The sequence below is a fragment of the Pituophis catenifer genome, unplaced genomic scaffold (genome assembly GCF_029215685.1).
Source record: "Pituophis catenifer annectens isolate HBS135680 unplaced genomic scaffold, rPitCat1.0.hap2 SCAF_1, whole genome shotgun sequence".
Classification (NCBI taxonomy): domain Eukaryota; kingdom Metazoa; phylum Chordata; class Lepidosauria; order Squamata; family Colubridae; genus Pituophis; species Pituophis catenifer.
In genome coordinates, this window is record NW_027256881.1 from 103,074,631 (window position 1) to 103,099,548 (window position 24,918).

At 36.4% G+C, this 24,918-nt stretch overlaps 1 protein-coding gene across 3 annotated transcripts in view; it reads left to right on the forward strand.

Annotated features, from left to right (window-relative positions):
- Positions 1-22,840, forward strand: part of POPDC1 (popeye domain cAMP effector 1) — a 34,505-nt gene extending 11,665 nt beyond the window's left edge. For 2 of the 3 annotated variants that reach the window (XM_070932825.1, XM_070932826.1), the window contains 5 exons: positions 7,262-7,449; positions 9,134-9,242; positions 12,889-13,056; positions 15,352-15,493; positions 20,228-22,840. In XM_070932825.1, the coding sequence (XP_070788926.1) occupies positions 7,262-7,449; positions 9,134-9,242; positions 12,889-13,056; positions 15,352-15,493; positions 20,228-20,340 (720 nt within the window). In that variant the 3' untranslated portion in view covers positions 20,341-22,840. Of the gene's footprint in view, positions 1-7,261; positions 7,450-9,133; positions 9,243-12,888; positions 13,057-15,351; positions 15,686-20,227 lie in introns of those variants that run through there. The other variant, XM_070932824.1, reaches the window with a different exon arrangement.
- The last annotated feature ends 2,078 nt before the right edge of the window (positions 22,841-24,918 follow it).

The window sequence follows — 24,918 nt, forward strand, 5'->3', positions numbered from 1 at the left end:
AATCAGACACCTTTTATATTCCATCACAACATATTATGATACAGGACGTTGTACGACTGAGGCAAACAGGGCCTCCAATGGGGCAGGCAGTCTAGGAAGCTTCAGTGTACCCACAAGGATCATCTTGGTACCCACTAGTCCAGCTGCCCCACCTGATTTTTAAGAACATTACTTGAATTATGTAGTTTTAAGTTTTAAGCATGGGCCAAAACAGAGAGCCAGGGCCTGAAAAGGATTTCTACAAATTTATCAGCATTAAAGAAACCAAAGTAATTCAATGCAGAGGGATGTAAAATAGTGACTATATCAGATAACACATCCCAAGTTCTTTGTTGATGTGTAAAATATGAGGGAATAACACAATAAAAATATAAGCCCCAATTTATTCATCCCACTTGGAATGTTTTTCTCCCTTAGATTTCTATCCCATCTTTCCTTTAGGAGTTTAGGGTGACATACATGGCACTTGCATCTCCAGCTTTTCTCCACAGCAAAAACACTGAGGTAGGTTAGACTGAGTAAGAATAACTGCCCCAAAATTATACATTAGGGCTTCAATAGTTGAGAATGGATTTGCCTCATTTTTAATCCATCACTGTAATAATTTATCTGTGCTGGCCTATTGTGTAATTCTGATTGTGAACTTCCCAAAGGATGTGCTCTTGGAAAAGATGTTCATTCTACCCTTCCCAAATATTCACATTTGTACAATCTCTGTAGCTTCATTTGTCTTAATCATGCCTTGGTTTCTGTAGTTTAAGCCCAGCCATTAGGTTACTTTACACTTTAATGCATTGTCATGAATTAGACTCATCTAGTAATATGTCTATGAAGATTCTCAGTCATCCAGGTCATAGTTTATATAAAAAATGGTTTTTATTTTTGAAAAGGCAACTAGACTGATTAAGATTAAGCATATTATCTAACCCCCCCAAAAAAAGATCTGAGTAAAAGGAAAATGTATGACAGAAAAGTATAAAAATCATGCCTGAGTGGAGAAAGTAGATAATTAGAAATTGGGATCTTGCAAAGTTTGGGAATGAATGATTCATGAAATGCTACTGCAGGAAGTGAATAATTAATCTATAGAATTTATTATTGCAAGTTGCAGAGATCAACAATATATTGGAAATTAAAAACAAACACAGAGGGTTGCTGTGTAGAAGTCGGAGAGGATGGAGCTATAAGTGACTGGTAATAGTGGTGATACACTGCATTTAGTTTCAAGGATTATGTATGTTTTAGCACCCGATACTAGAGAACATGAGTGGGAAGGTGCTAATGTCCCCATGTCCTACTTACGGACTTCTCTGAAGCCTGTGGTTGACCAACCACAGGTAAAAGGTTGATCAACTGTGGTAAAAGCCAAGTGTTGGACTAGACAATAGTTTGATGTCTTTAATCGTTTTCAGAGATTTTAGATTACTTTAAATAAAGGACAAAAAGAATGGAGTAATAATATACAATGTTACATAGAACTAACTTGTTCTATGCACACTAACTTGCACACTATTGTCTTATAACAATTTGAGAGGTAGAGTTTTATTATTCCCAGATGAGAAGGTGCTGATGCTAATAAGATAATGCAGAATGTTTAAGACTATGTTTGAATTCACAGCAAAGGCAAGATTTGAACCAAATCTTTCTTGATTTATAATTCATACTTTTTTGACACTGTGCTTTGTCATCCATACTTCCAGAAAGCTTGATAATCTGTATGATTAGAAAAGAAGTTTATGTGTATTTGTATCTGCTTAACTATGTTGATATTTTCTGCTTACAGCTATGGCTGCAATATCAGATTGGAACACTTATTTTTGAAAATATAATTGTTTTGAGTAATTTTTGACCCATAACCTCACAAAAGTAATCAAAGCAGACCTGCAACTTTCAGCAACAACTTTGGTTGCCAAAAGGGAACTACATTTCTCTCCTTTGTCATTAAAACCCATTTAGTTTAGAGTCTAAGCATATGGGAAAAAGAAATTATTTGTAACAAATTTGAATTTTCTAATGTCTCTTTTTTAAAAAAAAATCCTTATTGTTCTATAGATTTTGTTATTCTATCATGAAAATAAATAGTCTTAATTTTATTTGCTAAAGGGCAAATTAAGGAAAGATAATATTGGTTGGATGAGTAGTAACATTATCCTCCATTGGTGAAAAAAATGGATTATCATCACAAAGCTATTTGTAAATATAATTACTTGCGTAAACTAGATGGCTGTCAGTTGGTAATTATATATTTTTTTCAATGAAAATTTTTTATTTTTATTTTTAAACAAGCAGTACATCATTATTCAATCAGTGTGTCATCTGAGTACAAAATTTTGTGTAATCATATTCAACATTTACCACCATTTTCTTGATACATATACATATTTGGATATATTTATTACAAAATATTCTTTATAAATTTCTTAAATTTTATTCTACTTCTTGTCCATATTCAATGTCTATCCATTGATAAAATTGCCCCCATATCAGTGGTGGGTTTCAAAATTTTTTACTACCGGTTCTGTGGGCATGGCTTGGTGGGCACGGCTTGGTGGGCATGGCAGAAAAAAGATACTGTAAAATCTCCATTCCCACCCCACTCTAGGGGAAGGTTACTGCAAAATCCCCATTTTCTCCCAATCAGCTGGGACTTGGGAGGCAGAGAATAGATGGGGGCGGGGCCAGTCAGAATTTTTACTGCCGGTTCTCCGAACTATTCAAAATTGCCACTACCGGTTCTCCAGAACTGGTCAGAACCTGCTTAAACCCACCTCTGCCCCATATATTGTAATATTCCGATTCTTCCTGCCCTTTGATTTCCATTGTCAATCTATTCATTTCTGCACATTTTAATATTTTCTTAATTACCTCACCCTTTGTAGGATTTTTTTCTGCTTTCCAATTTTGTGCAAAGACAATTCTAGCTGCAGTTATTACATGAATAATCAAATATACATTTTCTTTACTAATTTTCTCAGGTAAGATACTCAACAGGAACAGCTCCGGCTTTAAATCAATATGTTGCTGTGTCATTTTCTCTAACCATGTTTGAATTCTTGCCCAATAATTTCTTGCTGCTGGACACGTCCACCACTTCCAACATTTAGTTGATTTATTTTGAAACATTTTTGCCAATTTTTCTGGTGATGTGCCATCTGTAAAACATTTTGTACAAATTCTCTTTATACGGTATGCTGTAGCCATTGTTAATTAATAGTTTCTTTCTCACAATTGCTGCCATTTATCTAACTCTTTTGTAAATTTTTTACCCATGCTATCATTGTTTCTTTTACTTGTTCTTCTTCTAATTTAATACCAAGTAGATAACTATAAAATTTTTTAATCATTTTCTCATCTGTTCCTGTGAGTATCTCATCCAATTCTGTCATTTCCAAGTAAAAACCATATAACTTAGCATCTTTTTCATATCTCGTTTGTATTTGCAATTGTGAATACCAAACCATATCAATCTCTTGTTCTTCTAATTCTTGTTTCTTTTTCAATTCCCCCTTTTCTGATAAAATATCTTTATATCTAATAATATTTCCCATATTGATAACATTTGGATGTATGAATGCTTCCATTGTTGAAAGCCATGTAGGTATTTTTAAGTAGTTTTTCCTCTAACTTTCTCCCATATTAATAATAAAGCATTTCTTACATAATGTCTTTGAAAATAACTATGTCTTTGATTTTTCCCATACCATAAAAAGACATGCCAACCCAATTGTAAATCATGTCCCTCCAAAGTCAATAGCCTTATGTTTCTTAATACAATCCATTCTTTCATCCACGATAATGCTGCTGCCTGATAATATAATTCCCAATTTGGTAATCCAAACCCTCCTCTGGTTCTTGCATCTTGTAACATTTTTATATTAATTCTCGCTTTTTTCCCTTGCCATATAAATTTCATTATCATTTTATTAAAATTTTCAAAAAATTTTTTCCAATTTTATCAGTATTGTTTGAAATAAAAACAATCTAGGTAATATATTCATCTTAATTGTCACAATTCTTCCCATTAATGATAATTGTAAGTTTTTCCATCTCTCCAAGTCCATCTCAATTTGTCTTTTCAATTTATAATGATTATCTTCCTTTATTGTTACACATCTTGATGTTAGTTGAATTCCTAGGTACCTTACCTTCTTGGTAATATGAATATCTAATCTCCATTAAATCTCTTTTCTGTTTGTAATGTTTTTCACCAGTATTTTTGTTTTATTTTTATTGATTTTCAACCCTGCCACCTCTCCATATTCTTCTATTAATTCTATTAATGTTGGTCCTACTTCTTGAGGTTCCTCTAGAATAAACACTAAATCATCTGCAATTATAGATAACTGAACAGATCAGAATAAACTTTGAATGAATCCTGAATTTAAAGTTGTCAGATTAAAATGTGTAAGTGCCATGTTCTATTTTATTTATTTATTAAATTTATTGGCCTCCTATTTATCACAGGGCAATGCTGGGTTGCTATATATAGAATGGTGGCTTCTATAGAACTTGGTTACATGTTGCCATGAAAATTTAAGAAAGATTTATGGCAACTGGTCACACTGGCGGGATTCAAAATTTTTTACTATCGGTTCTTTGGGCATGGCATGGCTTGATGGGTGTGGCTTGGTGGGCATGGCAGGGGAAGGATACTGTAAAATCTCCATTCCCACTCCACTCCAGGGGAAGGTTACTGTAAAATCCCCATTTCCTCCCAATCAGCTGGGACTCGGGAGGCAGAGAATAGATGGGGGCAGGGCAGGGGTGAAATGTAAAATTTGTTACTACCGGTTCTGAGGGCATGGCTTGGTGGGGGGGGGTAATGTGACTGGGTGGGCGTGGCCAACTTTTTTTTTTTTTACTTTTTAAAGCATTTTTTCTAATGCTTTGAAAAGCCTCTGCCAATTAAGCAACTCAGCTGGGATCGTCAGAGAGGCTTTTTAAAAAATGCCTCTCTGCCGATCAGGCAACTCAGCTGGGATTGTCAGAAACTTTTCCAAGCATTTTTTTTACCACCTCTTCGGCCAAGAGGTTGCAGAAAAAAATGCTTTGAAAAGCCTCTGATGATCCCAGCTGAGCGGTGCGATCATCAGAGGCTTTTTTTTTTTTTTTTTACTTTTAAAAGCATTTTTTCGTCGGAAGAGGTTGTAGAAAAAATGCTTTTAAAAGTAAAAAAAAAAGCCTCTGATGATCGTGCGGCTCAGCTGGGCATGGTGGGGGTGGGGGCAGGGATTTTTGCTACTGGTTCTCTGAACCACCCGCCGCCATCGCTATCGGATTGGGTGATACGGTCCGAACCGGGAGCATTTCACCCCTGGGGCAGGGCCAGTCAGGTGGTATTTACCAGTTCTCTGAACTACTCAAAATTTCTACTAACAGTTCTCCAGAACTGGTCAGAACCTGCTGAATACCACCTCTGCAACTGGATTATTCTTTGGGAACCAATGATTTATAGTAGTGATAGTATAACAATTTTGTGAGGGAAAAATAAGGAGGACAGCTTTTTGTACTGCCGGACTCTTAGCTACTCTTGATAATATTGACCATGATATTTTCCCTAGGCTGCTCCTATGAGTTGAAGATTGGAGACATTGCATTACAATAGTTCCAATCAAACTGAAACAGGATTGTGTACTGTACCTTGGAAGTTGGCTGTGGCCTCCAAAGTGCACTTTAACATCTGACCCAATGCTCTTTAACATCTATATCAGTGGTCCCCAACCCCCGGTCCGCGGACCGGTGCCGGGCCGTGGAGTACCTGGCACCGGGCCACGCAGCGGCCGGGGGACATGAACGCTGCAGCGCAAAGGCTCCTGGGCCGTGCGCAAAAGCTCCTGGGCCGTGCGCAAAGGCTCCAGGGAAGAGAGCCCCGCGCAGGTACGCACGTGTGGCCCAAAGCCCCCACCCCTGCGCGCGCTCAGCGGGCCACGGTAAAATTATCAAAGGCTGATTGGTCCACGGCGATAAAAAGGTTGGGGACCACTGATCTATATGATGTCCCTAGGGATGATCATCAGAGAGTTTTGGGATGGGGTTTTTTTTTTTGTGCTGATAATATTTTATTAAGATGAGGTTATTCATATTCTGAAACACTTTGATTCTGTAATGGGTTAGATGAAATTCAATAATCCAGTGCTGAATCCTGAAGCAACAGTAATCTTCTCTGTGGTTCCCAAGTACAAGAATTTGAAGATCTTTATTTCAATAGAAGAGAATATATATATTCAGGGTTGAACTATGGAATCATTTGTGTCTGAGTTGGATCGTTTACTTGCAGACATTCCATTACCAAACTAGGTAACCTCATCAGCACCTAGTTAAGTAACGAAACATCAGCAAGCAAACAACTAAATTCAAATAGCACCAAGGACTCCAGAATGATTTTTGTGTTCAGAATAGAGTGGCAATGCTTCAGAAAAAAACAGGAAAGTACTTTTGGGAAGCCTCTAGAGTTATTATAGATTTCAGAGGCCCAAGTAATCTTGTGCACAGGAACATCCATTATCAAAATTAGTTGGAATGCTAATTACATAGTCTCTTAGATATAATAACAGCTGTTCTATTATTGAACACACACTGATAGCTTCATTAGATTAGATAACATTCTACGTGGGGCTTCCTTGTGCTTGCCTAGAAAATGCAGAATGTATCAGCATTCTGAGTGGGATATCCCATCATACACACAATGAGTGTCAATTTATTAAGCCACGTTCCTGCTTCTGACACTAAACAAATCAGCACCAGGATATTTAATATCCTGTTACAAATCTGAACAATCACTACAATCATCAGAAGGTCTATGTATCATGACTGACAATGTCATCTTGTAGTTACAAAAGCAACTGGCAGCTGCACTCTAGAAAGCTCCTTTTCTTTCTCTCTCCCCCAGCCCCCCAATCTGTGACACCTGTTAATGTGTCTTTTAGATGCCTGTTGAAGACTTAATTCTTCCCCTGGGATTTCTTTGAATGAAAATGTTATGATTAGCTGGTTTTGTTTATGTTTTTCCTTTTCTTCCCCACCATCTCTTTTATTGAGTAGGCTTTTATTTTAACATGCAATTTTTATTTTTACTCATAAATAGTTTTAACATTTGACAACATAAAAAGCAGTATTTAGTAAACAAATGAACGATAAACTTTGACTGATTTTTTGGCAGCAACGATATTTTTGGAGGCTTTTTAACTGAAACGATTGTGTCTTAAAACCACTTCTTCTGCATTTCTAATGTTTGCAATATTTCTTCACTATTGTCTTCCAGATAAAAATAAATAAAGAGCTCAGTAGCCTATACAAGAGAATGTTTGAACCACTCCATGTTCCTCCAGAGCTATTCCAAAGATTGACAGGACAGTTCTGCAATATTCAGACTCTAAAAACAGGTCAAGCATATGCTGCAGAAGATAAAACGTCAGTGGATGAACGATTAAGTATTCTACTAAAAGGAAAGTATGTACCTGAAATAACTGGATCTGGATCTCCCCTTTATATAGTTGGACTGTATGAAAAATGCACACTCAATATGAAAGAGATAGGTATGCTACCAGATCTGGTCTGCACAAATCCAGACAACCACTAGATGGCAGCAAGGAACTTTCAGTATAGTTTTGCTACCAATTTGTGCTCATCTGGATTTTTATAGCTCAGGTATGATAGACCTAAAAATAAGCTAGTTAATCAAAAATCTACACCACCACCACCCATCCCTGGACAGGAGAGCTCTTTATAGCTAATGGAAGAATTCTGCTGTAGAAGTTGCCTCACTAATTCTCCTTTCCTTCTACATTCATCCAAAATTGAATCCAAAAATTTGGAGAATCCCCTGAATTATGGAAATAGCACTAGATGCTAAAGGGGATAAATAGAATTAGTGAAGATTCTTTCCTTTTCTTTTTCTCTGGCATATAATAAACAGAAACAGTAGTCTGCGTAGGGCATGTCTAAGTATTTTTCTTTTAGGGAACTAAGTTAGATCCAGTCCTGTACCTTCTTTTTACTCCATCAGGTTTGGTCTTGGAATTTCTTGGTGATTTGCAGCACTAACAGATCTAACCTTCCTTAGTGTTTTGGAAGATCAGCCCTTGTCAGCTGCTATCTTCTGTTAACTCCTATTCAAAGTTTTATTCATATCTCTCAGTTGTTACTTACATTTGTTACTTATTTCAAACAATGTGGTTCTAGGAAAATTAGATTGTTGATAGATTCTCTGTTAAATGTCCAAGCTCTTGGGAATTGTGTGTTTAAGAAATGTATTTCTTTAAACCTCAAAAAAGTTTGCAACAATGCTCAAGTTTGATTCATGATTAATTTCCTCTTGTTACAGTGAACCAGAGAGCAATCTTAGGCTTTCGTAAATTCCTGGTAGCTTATTTATTTACTTACTTCATGTAGAGAAATTGCCTTAGCTATTAGGTAACAGGAAAGCTTCAATTAATCCCATCCATGTTGGTGACATTGAGATTGAGAAACTAATATTGGGAGCATCACTACTTCTTCCAGTCCCAACCTCTGGAGGTTTTTTTCCTCCAGCAGGATCAAGGAATAAGCCCTATCCACAACTAAAAATAGAAGCTTGGCAAGGATCTTAAAGTCCAAACTGAAGTTAACCAAGCAGAACAATACAGATTCCTTCTTCTTTCTTCTGCTCATGATCTGCCAATTTATAACTTTCTCCCTCATTTGCTCTTTCTCCCAATGCAGCTATCCATAATGCTACATTACATCTGCACTGATGTTAATGCATCATTAATTGTAACAGGGAGTTGCAAATTATATTTTCAGCGTGCTTAGCTTAATATTGGTTAGTAATGATTCGTGATGGATGATAGCAAACAATATAAATGTACCATGTACCAAGAGGGAATTAATGCAAGTAAGAGGGAAGGATGGGGAGGAAATATCTAAGTGTAAGATATGATTCAGCAGCGGATTGCATTTGCATCATGCCTCTTGGAGAATAGCTTAACTGTAGGGGTTCCAGAATTTTAACTAGCAAAAGTCAATTAAGTTGTTTTCTATGATAACAGAAGTTGTGTGAATTTACATGTTTGTAAACAATTGTACTCTATTAGAAATTAGAACCTGCTATGTTGCCTATATTATCAATTGTTGTAATACTTATTTTCATCATCAGAATGAAGGTCTCCTATAGAGGACATTTTCTGCATAATATTTACCCATGTGCCTTTATAGATTCTCCTGAATATCGATCAACTCAGATGAATCGGGATGAGAAATTCCAGGTATGAAATCAGCAGTTTCTTTAGGAATGATTATAATTATCATGGAGATTCTTCAGTGAAGAAAATTGAAGAGCTGTGAATTTACAATCTGTTGTCTGATGCATTATATAGCTTTTAAAACTGCTATTATTGGAACATAAAATAATTCCCAATGTGAAATATTATGGTTGTGTTATTGGGGAGATTTAAAATGATATTTTTTCATACACCAGATAGGTGGTTGAAGATTAACAATTACTTTGCTAGACTTTATTGAGAAAAACCAAATTATACTATGCTATTTTACAATTGGAACTATAATTTGAAAATAATCACTTTAACCTGATCAACTAGAGTCTTGTTTGCTGTTGGTAGAAGATCCATTAGTAATTCAAGCTATTCTGTAACAACTGAAAACAGGACAACTTGGAGAACAGTTCAGAAAAGGCTGATAGATACTTTATTTAAAGATCTTTTTGTTCAATGCAAGGGAATCTAAGAGAAAGAAACCCTTTTCTTCACTACAGGTTAAAGAACCATTATAAGGGGAATAAATTAATACAGCCTTCCTATGCTGCAGACAGACTAACCCTTAGTCACTAAGGGATGGAAAGATCTGTGGGAAAGAGTTCAGAAAATACAAGAATCTAAGATGGTGACAGATGGCAGTTTTAATGTCCTTTCAAAAATCTGCCAGATCTTTTTGGCAACGGATCATAACAATCAAGGAAATATTGGAATGTGTATATTCAAAAGGAAATGATGACTTCCAGGACTTTTTATTTGTAATTAGCCATTAAATTTCTAAAGTCCTTTTTAAAAAAGAACAAAAAATGATTGAAAATGATTGCTTGCCGTTGGTATGCCTTAAAGAGAGTTGGAAAAATAAGGTCTGCTACTCCAGCAAGTACCTAATGAGGGATCCTTGGAAATAAAAAAGTAATAGGCTACAAAAGTGGTGAGAGATCCCCAATTCCCAAAATGAAGCTCCAGCAAGTGAGTTTCAGATATTAAAAGATAAAGGTTCCCCTCGCACATATGTGCTAGTCATTCCTGACTCTAGGGAGCGGTGCTCACCTCCGTTTCAAAGACGAAGAGCCAGCGCTGTCCAAAGAAGTCTCCGTGGTCATGTGGCCGGCATGACTAAACGCCAAAGGCGCACGGAACACTGTTACCTTCCCACCAAAGGTGGTCCCTATTTTTCTACTTGCATTTTTTACGTGCTTTCGAACTGCTAGGTTGGCAGAAGCTGGGACAAGTAATGGGAACTCACCCCGTTACACGGCACTAGGGATTCGAACCGCTGAACTGCTGACCTTTTGATCGACAAGCTCAGCATCTTAGCCACAGCGTCCCTTTCATATTATTAATTAATTAATTAATTAATTAATTAATTAATATTATATTAGTTGGAACCAATTAGCCAGATCTTTCTTATGCAGTTGCTTAGAGTTCCTTTTTTCCTTTCCTTTGCTTTTCTTTTTCAAAACGTGAGGGAGAAAAAGATGGAATCATTGCAGGGCCTTTCAGTAGTAAAAGGCAATTTATGCCTTGGAAGCCTGGTTCCTATGTCTGACCAGGAATGACTATGCAGTTGTTGGTTAACTTGATAGTAAAAGTGAAACTGAGCCTGGTACGGAATCTAAAATCAGTGACTTAGCGTAATATGTTCCACTCAAGAACTGGGCTTAATGCCATAGAAAGCTTGTTGTCATACTACAGTAATCACCGTACTAGAAGGCAAGTACAAGATATTTGTGCTCTTGCTCATACATTATCTATTTTGGGTTTTGCACATTGATTTATTCAGACTTGGAGAAAATATCATCTCTACCATATACTGAAAGAAAACATCTCAGACTTCCTATTCTGCACATTAATTTAAATTTAATCAAAAGAAGAACAAGGCAGGAATAGGAGTACTGAATTTATTTGTCAAGGGGACTGAAATCCACACATTGTTTTGTGCTCAACTCTACATTTTTAACCACAAGTTTCTTGAATTCTGTTTATTTAATATTTACTTAATCTCTGTGCTTTTTTAATGAATGGAAAATGTTTTTAATTCACATTTCTAAAACATTTCTTAAAAAGTGTAACTATGCATTTAATGATACATAGACGACATTTACAAATAATTTATGGACCTCCCCACATGCTTAGATACTGCTTTTATTTTGTTCTTTGGAAAGAATATACTTATATTTTTTGTTTATGGATCGTTGGGTGAGAGTATTTGGCTTCCTTTTGTTCTTGTTAATACACTGGTGCCATCTGCTGGATTTAGATTTATGGAGATGCCCTGAACACAATCATTCATAGCTGGCTTGCATATATAAACAGCGTTTAGATTGAATTTTATTCTGAGGCTGCAATCCTTGAAGCATTCAACTGAAGACAGTCCATCCCATGATATTGTTACTTCTGCTTACATGATTAGAGTTTATGCTGGATGAGACAGAGGAGGAGCAATATTCCTCTTGAAGAAAAGATCTGAGTTGCATATTATCAGAGTACAGGTAGTCCTCGACGTATGACTACAATTGAGCCCAACATTTCTGTTAAGTGAGACATTTGTTAAGTGAGTTTTGCCCCATTTTATGACCTTTCTTGCCACAGTTGTTAAGTGAATCACTGCAGTTGATAAGTTAGTAACCCAGTTAGTAACCCAGTTTACTAATAGTTAGTAAACCTGGCTTGCCCATTGAGTTTGCTTGTTGGAAGGTCACAAAAGGTGATCACATGATCTTGGGACACTGCAACAGTCATAAATATGAACCAGTTGCCAAGTATCTGAATTTTGATCACATGATCATGGGGATGCTGCGTCAGTCGTAAGTGTGAAAAAAGGTCATAAGTCACATTTTTCAGTGTCGTCGTAACTTTGAACAGTCACTAAGCAAACTGTTGTAACTCGAGGACTACCTGTATATGGCCATTTCAGAACGGGTCCCACAGAGATGGGCTGCATCAATCCAGACAAGGGCAGCCAAGAGATACACACATTTTAACACTCTGCTGACAGCTGGTAGTGATATGGCAGTGCAAATATGGAAGCTGTTTTTCAGAACTATGGAACGATAAAGGACGTTTTGTAATATCCCCAAAAGTAAGGGATAATGGAATTGTTTAACACCCTTGCCTTATATTCTTCTTAAAATAATTAGAGGAAAATTATGGTTATTATTCCGCTTCTGATTCAACTTTTCCATTTTCTTTCATTTTAACTACAACTAGTTAAACTTTTTCCGCAAAAATGATTTACAGCACTGGTGTGTTGAGTCCGCTGTGCAATGTTACGTACTGTAATTAAAGCTTGCCTGTTTGAATCGTTGATACCGACTCTCATGTTTCTTTAATTCCTCCTTTGCAATATCTTTGTTTACAGGGTTTTAAAAACCTAAATGAAGTACAATAGAAAGCGAGGTTCTCAGTATAGTCAGAGTACCATTTTCATCCTTGCTGAAATGAGAAAGCTCATAGAATAAAATATTTTTAATATGCTGACTCTGTAAACAGCTCAGAGAGGGCTGTAAAGTACTATGAAGCAGTATGTAAGTCTAAGTGCTGCTGCTATTAATCATTTGCTGAGATCTGAATTAAATATGCTGTAGTCATTGGGACAATTAAAATGCTGTATTAATTATTGACCACACTTTCTTTATAGGTGTCAATTACTGCTGATGATAACTGCAAATTCTTATGTTGGTCCAGAGAGAGACTTGCGTATTTTCTAGAATCAGAGCCATTTCTTTTTGAAATATTTAAGTATCTTATTGGAAAGGATATTACAAACAAGTTATACTCATTAAATGATCCAACCCTAAGTGATAAGGTAAGCATTTCCCTTTTGACTTCCATGCATTAATATAACTGTTTTATAGATGAGCTAAGTTGTGCTCCCTTCTAAAATGCACAATATCCTTTCCCACACAGCTTCTTAAAACACAATTGATTCAGGATGCCTATTTATAACTTTCTATTGAATGTGGTTTCTGTCAATTATCTTAAATCCAAGAGAAAATAAATACGACCACTGGATGATGACAATTAAAAGTTTTTTGAGGAACTAAATTAACAACTACTAATAGTTGGAATGCTTAATTTATGTAATTCTGTTGTCATGCAGAACAACATTTAACAGTTATATTTTTGAAACTGTTTAATTATCAAACATCATTTGGTTTTGGGGATTGGATCAAGAACTCATCAAAACTCTGGAGGATTTTAAACTGTTCTGACATTTTACCTTTGTTCTATACTCATTAATATCTATATGGCCTTTTCCATCATAGGATATTTAGAGACATTGAATATATTTAGTGTTCTGCATGGCATTGGAACTCCCTTGCCATAAGCTGAATTGTATAAGTTTTAACATGCTTCCACTTCGATAGCTGATTATATATCTTAATGCAGCAATGCTCTTTTGAAAGTAAAGGCTTTCTTCACTATCAGAGAATTTGGTAGCTGAAGTTTTAAGCAATGATTCAAAGAAAAAGTATAAAGGAACCACTTTTGCATGACTGTGAAGAAAGCTACATGGGCACATCCATGAAGTCATAGGGCACCAAGTTCTTTACTCTTATAGTTCCATTGGGACAGATTTATCATACTTGATTAGGTCATACAAACTTACATAATGCCACAGTTAATCAGACTCTATGGCTCTCTATATGTATTTTTTCTCCTTATAATCTAAACACATGCTGTTAGCATAAGTGTCTACTTGCTGTTTTAAATCTTCTACTCCTGATTTGTATGTGAAAAGAAGAGAATGCAATAGAGAACAGCAGGCATAAAGCATAAAACAAACAAAAATGTGTATTTTAAAGTCTTCTCCCTCAGGGGTGGGCTGCTGGGGGTTTGCAGGGGTTCAGGAGAACCTCTAGCTAAGATTCTGTGCAGTTTGGAGAACCCCCAAATCCCACTCCTGGCTGGTCCCACCCACTCCGTCCCTCTCCTCCCAGGAGTCCCCACGCAGGCCGTTTTGTATGCAGGTAAGTGCAGGGTGTGCGTGGGGGCTCGGGGAGGGCGAAAAATGGGCCTGTCAGAAGTTCGGGAAGGCCAGAAACAGTCCATTTCTGGCCTCCAGAGGGCCTCCGGAGCCTGGAGAGGCCGTTTTCGCCTTCCTGGAGGCTCGAGGAAAGCCTCCGGAGTCCGGGAAGGGCAAAAAAGCCCCAACCACCATGATGCAGGAGGCTGACTAGGCCATGCCCACCATGGCCACACCTACCCAGCAACTGGGCAGAGAACCCCTTGCTAAAATTTTTGAAGTCCAACCTTGTTCTCCCTCTTATATGATTGTTTTTAAATATTATCCATCGGAATGCTCCTGCCGTTAGAGTTATCCTTGAACACTACTTTTAATAGCTACTTCTTCTCTTTTTTTTCTTCCCAGGAGTGACATGGCCAAACACTTCCTTTTGTATGTAAATTCCCCACAACCTAGGGGTCAGGGAATGAGAAAGTGACAGTTGTTATATCTGTGCTGCACATCAAGAGATATGTATGTGGGCAAGTCCTTATCCAGTCACTTCCAGCTTACAGGTCTTCCTCACCTTAAATGCCCCTGCTCTGGTCTATAAATCTGCGGCAAAATTTGAATTATTTGGCTAGAAGTGGCCTGATTGCTTTTTAAGATTTTTTAATCCTAGCATCATTGGTGTAGAATAATTTGTGTAATTCAGCTCCCATTGCCTGCACCCCAAAATAGTAAAACTAGACTTCTTCTATTGAAGATCTCCTGTCCTATTGAGTCTTCTTCTAGTAATATTATATCTTAGCCCTGAGGAATTATATAGCATCAATATCTGTCTGTAGTTTTTGCTGAGCATGACCAATATAGAGGGAAGCTGTCAGTTTAATGGAGACCAACAGGTTTCTACCCTGTTATATGTAAATTGCCACAGAGTTCTTATTTTTTTTCTCATAATTTAGTTGTCTAAGTTATAATTGGCAGATATTCTTTCATCCTATTCTACCTCTCGTAGGGTTGTTGGGATGGTAGCTGAGAAAACATGCTCTGAGCAACTTAGAAGAAATGATGGCAGGATATAAACATAAGAGATGAATATTTATTAACATATAACACTGATGGCGAATTGTGCGGTTTTTATTTTCTGTGCAGACATCCCAAAAAATAGATCGCCAGCCCAGTCTGTGTTCCCAACAATCTGTGATGCAAATGAGGAATAGCATGGCAAGTTCAAGTGATAGTGAAGACGGATTACAACATTTTCTCCGTGGAACTTCTACTGCATCTACCCTTCGTGAGTCATTAACTAGTCAGTCAACATTTCCAGGCATCACTAAACATTGTAGTCAGTGGCCAAAATCATGTTGCTTTTGGGGAGAAGAGTTGGGAAGGGGAAAAGGGAGTCATCTAACAAGGTGCATCTGAATGCATCACTCCACTGCTTATATTAGGGCCAGTATTTGCATTCCTCTCACTCAGTAATTACACTCAAACAGCTCTTTTTCCATGTGTGACTAACTATCATAAACCAAACATTGCAGGCCAATTTTTCATTTGAATGTCTCTTCATATATATTTCTTAATGTGGGGTAATTTCTGCACTTAACTGTTAGTTTTCATATATGGTGCTCAAGCCTTTGTGTCCCCGTTCTACTGAGAAACCACCCTGTTCGTGGTAAGAGAAGATGAACATACTATCAGATTACAGACATTTTTATTTTTAAAAAAACTATAGCACGTACGAGTATTTTGCATTAGTATAGATCTAAGAATTTGGATATCTGCTAAACACTGTGACCTGCTTACAGGCAAGAATTTGCCCTCTGCATTCACCTCTGAAAGTGTGAATTTCACTACTTTATAGATTTTTATGGAAATTAAACCTCATCCAATATTCTCATTGTAAATCAGAGGTGCATAATCTTAGGCCTTGGGATAGTGTGAGCCTGAAACACCTTTAACCAGGTAAGCTCATAGAAAACTCCAAAACTGTTACTAAATTTTAATTTTTAATATGGGAGAAGAGGGGAGACTAAAGATGTAATTGTGGAACTCTGTTCAATTTTAATTAAATGTAAAAGCCAATGATTTAAAATGGGAACCCACCTGGAGTGCAGTGCCCAGCAAATCCCTTCAAGGCTAGGATGGTTTGTGACCATAAAAGGGTCTGGGCCGCTCCCTTATAGAAATTAGACCCCTTTCCTCCAACCAAACAGTGTTTCATGATGTCTTAAATTGCAAAAAAAAAAAAAAGTTATTATATATGATATAATCTTATGCATTTTTTTTTCAGAAGTTGGTTTCTTTATTTTCTGCACTAGGGAGCTAATTCTACACTAAAAATACATAGGACTAAAACTACTAATAAAAGCATGTGTGTATTTAATATTTATCGATGTAAATCTGATTCTTGTGTTTTTAAAAATAAACCAGTAAGGATTCACTTATGGAATGAATCCTTACGGACTGAATTTAAAGTATGTTTTTTGTCAACAGCATGACGTACTGTATTCATCAACATTGTCCAAAATGGTATGAAATGGACTGAATGTCACATACTTGAGTGAAATAATAGTTTGGGTTCTTCAGAATTAAAGATTGTATCAGCGTACAAAAGTTGTTTCCATCCTTCTGAGGTTGGTAAAATGAGGACCCAGATTGTTGGGGGGCAATATATTGACTGTAAACCACTTAGAGAAGGCCATAAAGCATTGTGAAGTGGTATATAAATGCTATTGCTATGTAGACTTGTATTCAACTGTAGAAATTCATAGAACAATTTATGCTGATTCCGTACATGATTTTAGGGTCACAATATTATGCTCATTTGCAATGTTAATTTTAGATTAGTAAGAATGCTGTAATTACTTACATTTACTGCAACTACATTAACACTCCTTGAAAAAAACCCTAGCTTTTCCCCATCTGGGGGAACTGCAGTTCCTAAAATTTTCAGATAGGAAAATTTTGGAGAGGGTATTCTAGAATATGTTGCCCATACCTCACCTGACCACCTAAAATACAGTAGGTTGTGTTTTTTTCTGCTGCTGATATTTAAGTTGTACTTCAAAGACCCCAGAACTGTAACCATGTAGCTCACTAGCACCCCTTTGGTGGTATTTGGTGTTCCACAAGGTAACTGATTCTTAAACTCTTGAAACATTTTTCCATTTTGGGAATTCTGAAGGATTTGAAGGGGCGAAATGAAGCTTGAGGGGCCCACCCAGTGGTGAGTTGCTACCGGTTCTCCCTGGTTCTTGCGAACCAGTAGTAGAAATTTTGAGTAGTTCGGAGAATTACCACTTCTGCCTGGCCCCGTCGCCAATCTATTCACTGCCTCCCGAGTCCCAGCTGATTGGCTAGAAGGAAAAAATCAGGGCTCACTTGACAAAGAAGACAGAAAAAAAAAAAACAACTTAGCTTTAAATTGAGAAGCCAAAAAACCTCCCAACTGATTGGCTAGAACCGATCCACTCCTTGTAAACCGCTGGTGGTGGTAGATTGGCAATTGAGTCCAAGCTGCCTGAAAGCGGTTTCCGATGCTCTCGGTGGTGGCAGAGTGGCCAAAACTGTTTAAACTCTTGCCACGGCGCTTTAAAGGGCCGCCCTACAGCTGATCAGTGGTAAAAGGCAGTGTGGTGGTAGACCAGTGCGCTCCAAAAACAAATGGGTAGACCGGTACGGCTCAGCAAGCAGTTAAAAGCCTGGTAGAACAGTACCTCTGCTAAGTCCTAAAGAAGTGTTTGTCACATGACCATCAAACCACGCCCACAAAATAAGCCACTCCCATAGAACCAGTAGTAAAAAATTTTAGAACCCACCCCTGGGCCCACCTATTGCACTACAAACATTCTGAAGTGTAGAAGCTGAAAGAATGCTTCAGTCGAGTTATTGACACACCCATTGCAACTATTGGTGTCTCTTGCAGCTTGCTACATCTCTATGACGCTTCCTGAATTCAAAACATGTATATTTTTCTGAGATCATATAAACTACTCTGTTAGGCCAAACAAATAAGCAGCTTCTTTAAAGAAGCACTGATAGATGTGATGTGCACGTCCATTCCAAAGCACCCTTTGAGCATAATCCTGAACTGCAACACATCCTAACATTACGCTCCTGTGGGGGGCAATAGCTTCTCAAAAAAAACGAGCCAATTTTCTTTGCTTTTTTGATACTTGACTTAAACTATTCTGTAATCTTCCATCTTCTGTTTTAAAAAAAAAATCACATATCTCCTTGTACATATACAGAGAGGTATACAGGCACATGTTAATCAAAGGACAACTGAAGGTTGTCAGGTTATTGCGAACTCTTGTGGTGATGAGTCAGAATTTTTACTACCGGTTCTCTGAACTACTCAAAATTTCCGTTACCGGTTCTCCAGAACTGGTCAGAACCTGCTAAAACCCACCTCTGGTACCCATTCCATAAGGCATATGTAGATAGAAATATCTATGTATTGTACTTTATTCATTGTGTGCTTCATGACCTTCTAATGGGAGGGAAAGGTGAAATATCTTTTCCAGGTTTGATGCTTCAGAAATGTATTAGCAATCATATCTGAATAGCAAAGCAGGAAACATCTTAATGAGGATGACTCCAGTTTTTGCAGGAAGCGAAGAAATGCATCATGTACAGCCGTTCTTCATACACAGCCATGCAGTTATTGGCATGTGAAGTTATCCCCACAGGGGAAATAGTTGAACCTTTCCTTCCATCAAACAGATGCACTTTATGTAATTACAGTGAAGATATGTTCTTTCTCAACCCTGGGAGGCTCCAGGGTCAAAATGCCCTGACACGGCATGTTCCCTGCAAGCACTGTGGAAAGCATTTATCTGCAGAAAGCCTAATGCTACATGCATTTACCTGAGAGCAATTGAGCTGAGCTCAGCTGAATTACTTTTGAATAAACAGGCATAGGATTATTATGGGACAGTATTTTATCAAAAAGCCATTTGTTTGTTTGCTTGTTTGTTCGTTCATTCATTCATTCATTCATTCATTTGCTTTTATATCTTGTGTTTTTATTAATATTGAATGTTTCCAGTAACTAACAACTAATTTTTTTAAAAAAAGTCAATAATAATTAACTGATTCTGAGCATGTATTGTGCAAGTAGTTTAAATGTAAATAAAAGTTAACTACTACATTCCCTATCTGATTTTCTTTTTTTATGTACACTGAGAGCATATGCAACAAGACAAATTCCTTGTGTGTCCAATCACACTTGGCTAATAAAAAATTCTATTCTGTTCTATTCTATTCTATTCTATTCTAGTCTAGTCTATTCTATTCTATTCTATTCTATTCTATTCTATTATTTACTTGAATCTTCGCTTCTGAAAAAATTATCAGAAAGTACAGAATACTATTTTATTTACTAACAGGGCAAGTTCTTATTTTATTTCATTGCTTCTTGATATGTATTTGAAATAATTATCAAATGCTGAACTGTGGAGAACTGCAGAAAATGTTGAAAACAGTATTTTTCTTTTAAATATGGGAGATGGAATATTTGTTGCAGGTTTGCCTTTTTATGCTGTTTTTTTATTTTATAAAATAAAAAAATAAATAAATGTAAACACGTAACGTTACCAAGCTAAACCTGTCATATAGCAGAATTCCATTGTTTAAATTACTTACTTCATACATTACATTTTAAAGTTAAAAAGTAATATAAAAATAATTTAGAATATTGATTTTCAACCTTTCTCAACTTGATGTCATGTTGAGTTGGAATTCTAAAAATTGTAATTCCATTACATTTGGATTGACACTAGATTGTGGAAATATGGTCTATATAATACTCTGGCACTCAGGAAGAACTGTTCAGAATGAATTGAGGTGAAATTTTATTTTTTAATTTTCTTTTTCTATCTCTGGCACTCGATAGACTGTCTAACCCAAATCATTCAATTACTGCAGGATATTTTTTAAGATATTTGGAATATCTCATTACTGTTGTACACTGTTTTAAGTATTATATTGTTTTTAAATGATTGCTTTTTGAAAACGTTGGCAGGCCAACCATCTCCTTGTTTAAGAACATCATCCAAAATGAAACCAATTGAAGAAAGTGTGGAAGACGATGTCTTTGAAGCTTCATCTGCCACACCATTTAAAGGTCATGAGTGACTTCACAGGACATTCATGCATTTGTTCAGAAGAATTGCAACTATAGATGATGGCTTTGTTATTTGTGTTTTAATTGTATCCGTCTTTTGACTTTGTAGTCAATCTATGAGCAAACTTTTACCAATCACTCAAACTATAGTAACCTCCACTTCAACAATCGTGTTTGTTTCACTACAACTAAAAGACCTGTTTGGGGCCTCTTTATGCTTGAATGAATAGAATATGAGAAATGGAGGAACTATATATACATAGGGCATTTATGCACACATCTGGCTCCTATTCTAAAGTAAGTGACAGCTTTCACAGCAACTGGAGAGCTACATATGCATTAGCCTAGGCCAGGGCTGTTAAACTCATGGCCCACAGGCCAAATGCATCATGCGCTGGCCACGCCCATGCCTGGTTTAGCGTAGGGAGAAAAGTCCCGATACGTCACATGATGCCACTGTGACGATGCTGGTTTGACATCCCTGGCCTAGGCACGTAAGAGTGTTAACATTCAATTATATTGCAATGAACCAGGTGGATTATATGGAAAGTAATCCCAGTAAAATATATGTTCATTTTAGCTTTTTAGGCAGTAAGTAGGATATGATTCTAAAGAGACTTAGCAGTGATACATCTGCACAATATGGAAAATGTAGGTTTACTACAGTATTGACCTGTATCTCTTAAATATCAAAATCCTGGCAGCAGTAACTTGTTAAATTAGCACAGGAGAGGTAGTTTCTAGCATCCTTTCCTGGCTTGAATTGGAAAATGATTACTATTGTCAAAAACAAAAGTTCTGATTAGGTATTGTGTAGTATGCCACTCACATTCTGGCATGTGTATAAGTGAGCAGTTCTCATTTTTCCTCACTTACGGTGTCAGTAGGGTTGATTCTAGGCATACTTTTACACATAATTCTTTCTTGGTGGACTGGAATCAATAATGTTACAATCAGCAGTGATTATAGTTCTTTCTGATCAGTTCATGTATGTATGTATATAATTATATATATGCCTTTAGGAGTGGCACAAGTGTGTTCAAATATTCAAATAAAGGTGTCTATTGTAATTAAATTTGAAGCCTAAGTTATTAGTAACTTTAAAATAGTAGACACCTTTCAATGTCATTTATTTATTGAATTTATTGGGGATTGTTTTTATTATATTTATTTAGTGAAAATTTGATACTAACATCACTGAGTTATAAACTAACCCTATTTTATATAGCAATAAGCAAGCATACTTCCTAAAAACAGAAGCCATCCAAGCTTACTATTCTTTTAAAATTTATATTGATGTAGGATTACTGGCACCAAAGTTAAATTGAATTTATGTGGCATAAAAATAATGGAAAGTTTGAGATGGTCTTTTTCCATCTTACTCCATTCTAAAACGTATTGGGAAGATAATCTTCCCCCCTTGAAGCAGATGGGCCATCTAAAAATATGAAATACAAATAAATTAAATAAATACTGTGAGCATAAATAATAAACACTTGTTTACTATTTACTTGTTTGTTTGTTTATTATTTATTATGAATAATAAATGATAAACACTTCTGTTCCCATTTTTTAAAACTTTACAGTACAATGCTTTATATTTTTCACTGAAAGTGGTGATAAATAACAGTGTTTAATTTTATTGTAATTATAGCTGATTCAGAAAATAACTAGAAATAGTCATCTATGGAGCTTGCACTGACAAGTATCTTAAGGAAAAAGCTCTAAAGTAAAAGAAAATACATTTGTTATGACAGATGGCTGTAAAATCAGCAATTATTTATGTGATAGCTATCTTTGAAGATCTTTGTATACTGCACAGCTTTTGAAAACTGAAGTTTAGTATTAAAAATTCAATGGTCAGTTTGTGACATGGAACAAGTTTATTTTTCTAGGTATTTAAGTCTTTTGATAAGATGTTGCCATAGTTGTATCGCTGATAAAATCATTATTATTATTATGGAAAAACTTTACAGTTATACAATTCAGACATTGTAAGAACTAGACTGGATAAACCAAAACAATTTTTTAAAACTGTGAATTTTACTATGGTGCCATTATAATTCACTGTTATGATTTCTAATTAGCTTGAACTGGGTTGAATGTTTCAAACCTGAACATAGGAGAATAAATGTCTTTAACTTTTTGGTACAATAAAACTGTTAAAAGAAACAAAGTGTTTCTCTATATAAGCTTCCATTCCAATAGCCAAGCAACAGTTATCATGGCCTGTATGTGCAATTCTCATGGTACCATGGCTATATTTTTAACCATTCAGTGAAATTAACCTTTTTGGCTGTAATGGATTTTTCCAATGAATTCACTCCAGCATTAGAAGTTACATTCGGTTATTGACAGGTTTGCCATTAACATTACCAAATTATATGTTAACATTAACTCTGCACATAATTGGTTAGTCATAAAAAACATTGCTATTTTGCCTGTTTCCTTTTCAAATTTGCCTGGCTAAATTTATGGATTTCCCTGCAACAATGTGTAATAAAATTTTTCAATAAGCCTCATATTAGTACTTCATTGCTGTAAAACTTTCAACTGTACCATCAACGTGAATCTTAAAATCAGTCTTACTGTAACTGGATTTTACTGCCACAGTCATGGAAATGATACTGCTATTAGATACAAATGAATAAAATGATGAAAATTATGGTCATCTTTCACGGAAATATTTCTGTGACATAAGGCGGCATTTTTCAAAAGATGGGACAAACTTTTTTAAAGGTAAGTTTAGAATTTAGGAAGAGCCCTTTTATTACAGATCAAAAGCTTATCGATCCCTGATTCTATTCGAATTAGGTCCAATTAGTAGAAGTCTATAAATATAAGTTTGCAACAATTCTAGACGTTACTGCTGATGCTACCCTTTCCCAATTAATGTAAATTCTTTTCTAAACTTGATGGCTGGCATTACCTTTGGTAACGTCTGTGTTTTAATTATGGTTGTATTTCTACAGCATACTAAATCATTGTTTGCTTAACCAAGGTTTGAGCTCATAGAAGACACTAAACCATACCAGCTGGTTTACACATTACACTTTGGTTTAATCACACAATACAAATGCAACCTCTCTGTTTCATGTATCTCTTAATTATATACCAGCTTAGTTAGCTTATTTAGTTACAATCCATAAGAGGCATTCCACATTTTCTCAGGCTTCATCCTAACCAATCACTCACAGCAGAAGTAGTGCTAGCAGCTTCCCTATAGCAATAGCACTTAGACTTACATACCACTTCACAGTGCTTTACAGCCTTCTTTAAGTGGTTTACAGAGTCAGCATATTGCCCCCAACAATCTGGGTCCTCCTTTTACCAACCTCAGAAGGATGGAAGGCTGAGACAACCTTGAACCTCTCAGAATCGAACTCTTGAAGTGAGGAGAGAGTTAGCATGTAGTACTGCATTCTAACCACTGCACCACCACGGCTCAAGTTTCCTTCAGACTGAATTCCTATGGTCTTCTGATCTTTCCTTCATACATGCTGGCAGTATTGTTTCTCTTTTGGTACAAGCCCCTTGGAAAGTCTTTTCTAATGGTAACGGGATTTTCAAACAATTGTTTTCTTTTCCAAAGTTATTTACCCTATACCACGGGTGGGCAACTGTGGCCCTTTTACAACCTGTGGACTTCAACTCCCAGAATTTCTGAGACAGCTTGGCTGTCTCAGGAATTCTGGGAGTTGAAGTCCACAGGTTGTAAAAGGACCACAGTTGCTCACCCCTGCCCTATACCTATATAAATCGAGGCAGATTCTCCCAGCTTTATACTCTTCATTCATGGAGTATGAAGTTTCTCTTTCGTAAGCGGGTGCTGTGTAGTTTTGCATAACACTTATAACCACGGGTAAGGTTTTTAGTTTTCTTAATCCACACAGAATGCCCGATCACATGGGCTGGAATCACACAACACTGAATCACAAGTCAACCACATTCCCTTTAGCATAAATAGCACTTTACTATTTACATTTGATGGAAAGCATTTCAGTAAAAAAGTGAATTAAATTAATAAGCATTTTTTTTAAAAAAATCTTTTTTAAAAAAATTGTTTTTCTATTAAATACAGTTCTTAGTGCTTAATAAACATCTGGTTGTCTGGGTATTTAATTTGCTTAATAATACAAATTTACGTTCTTAATCTCCACCCTTTTTTTCTAACCATTTTCCATGTTTGATAATATTCTACGTCTTCTTTCTGTTTAATTTTCAATGTCAAATCTATCCATTTCTGCACACTATCTCTTCATCTTGTGGTATATCTTCATTTTTCCAGTATTATATTTGCACAATACTGGGAGGAGGGGGGAAATCCTTTTTTGTTGTTCCATTTATAACTAGAGCTCTGGAAGATGCCCCTAAGAAGGCGGCACATAGAGTCCTAGGACTCACGTTGTGTCTCTCTGAAATAGGGTCCAGCAGACAGGATGACAGCATGACTTCACAGATGTATAAGAGGCTTGTGATCGTGTTGAATTGAATGTCATCCGGTTGTAGTAATTGACTGCACTTCAGTTTCTAATGCTCCTCCTTCATTTCCCCCTTAGAGATTAATCATATCCTCAGGCCACATCTTG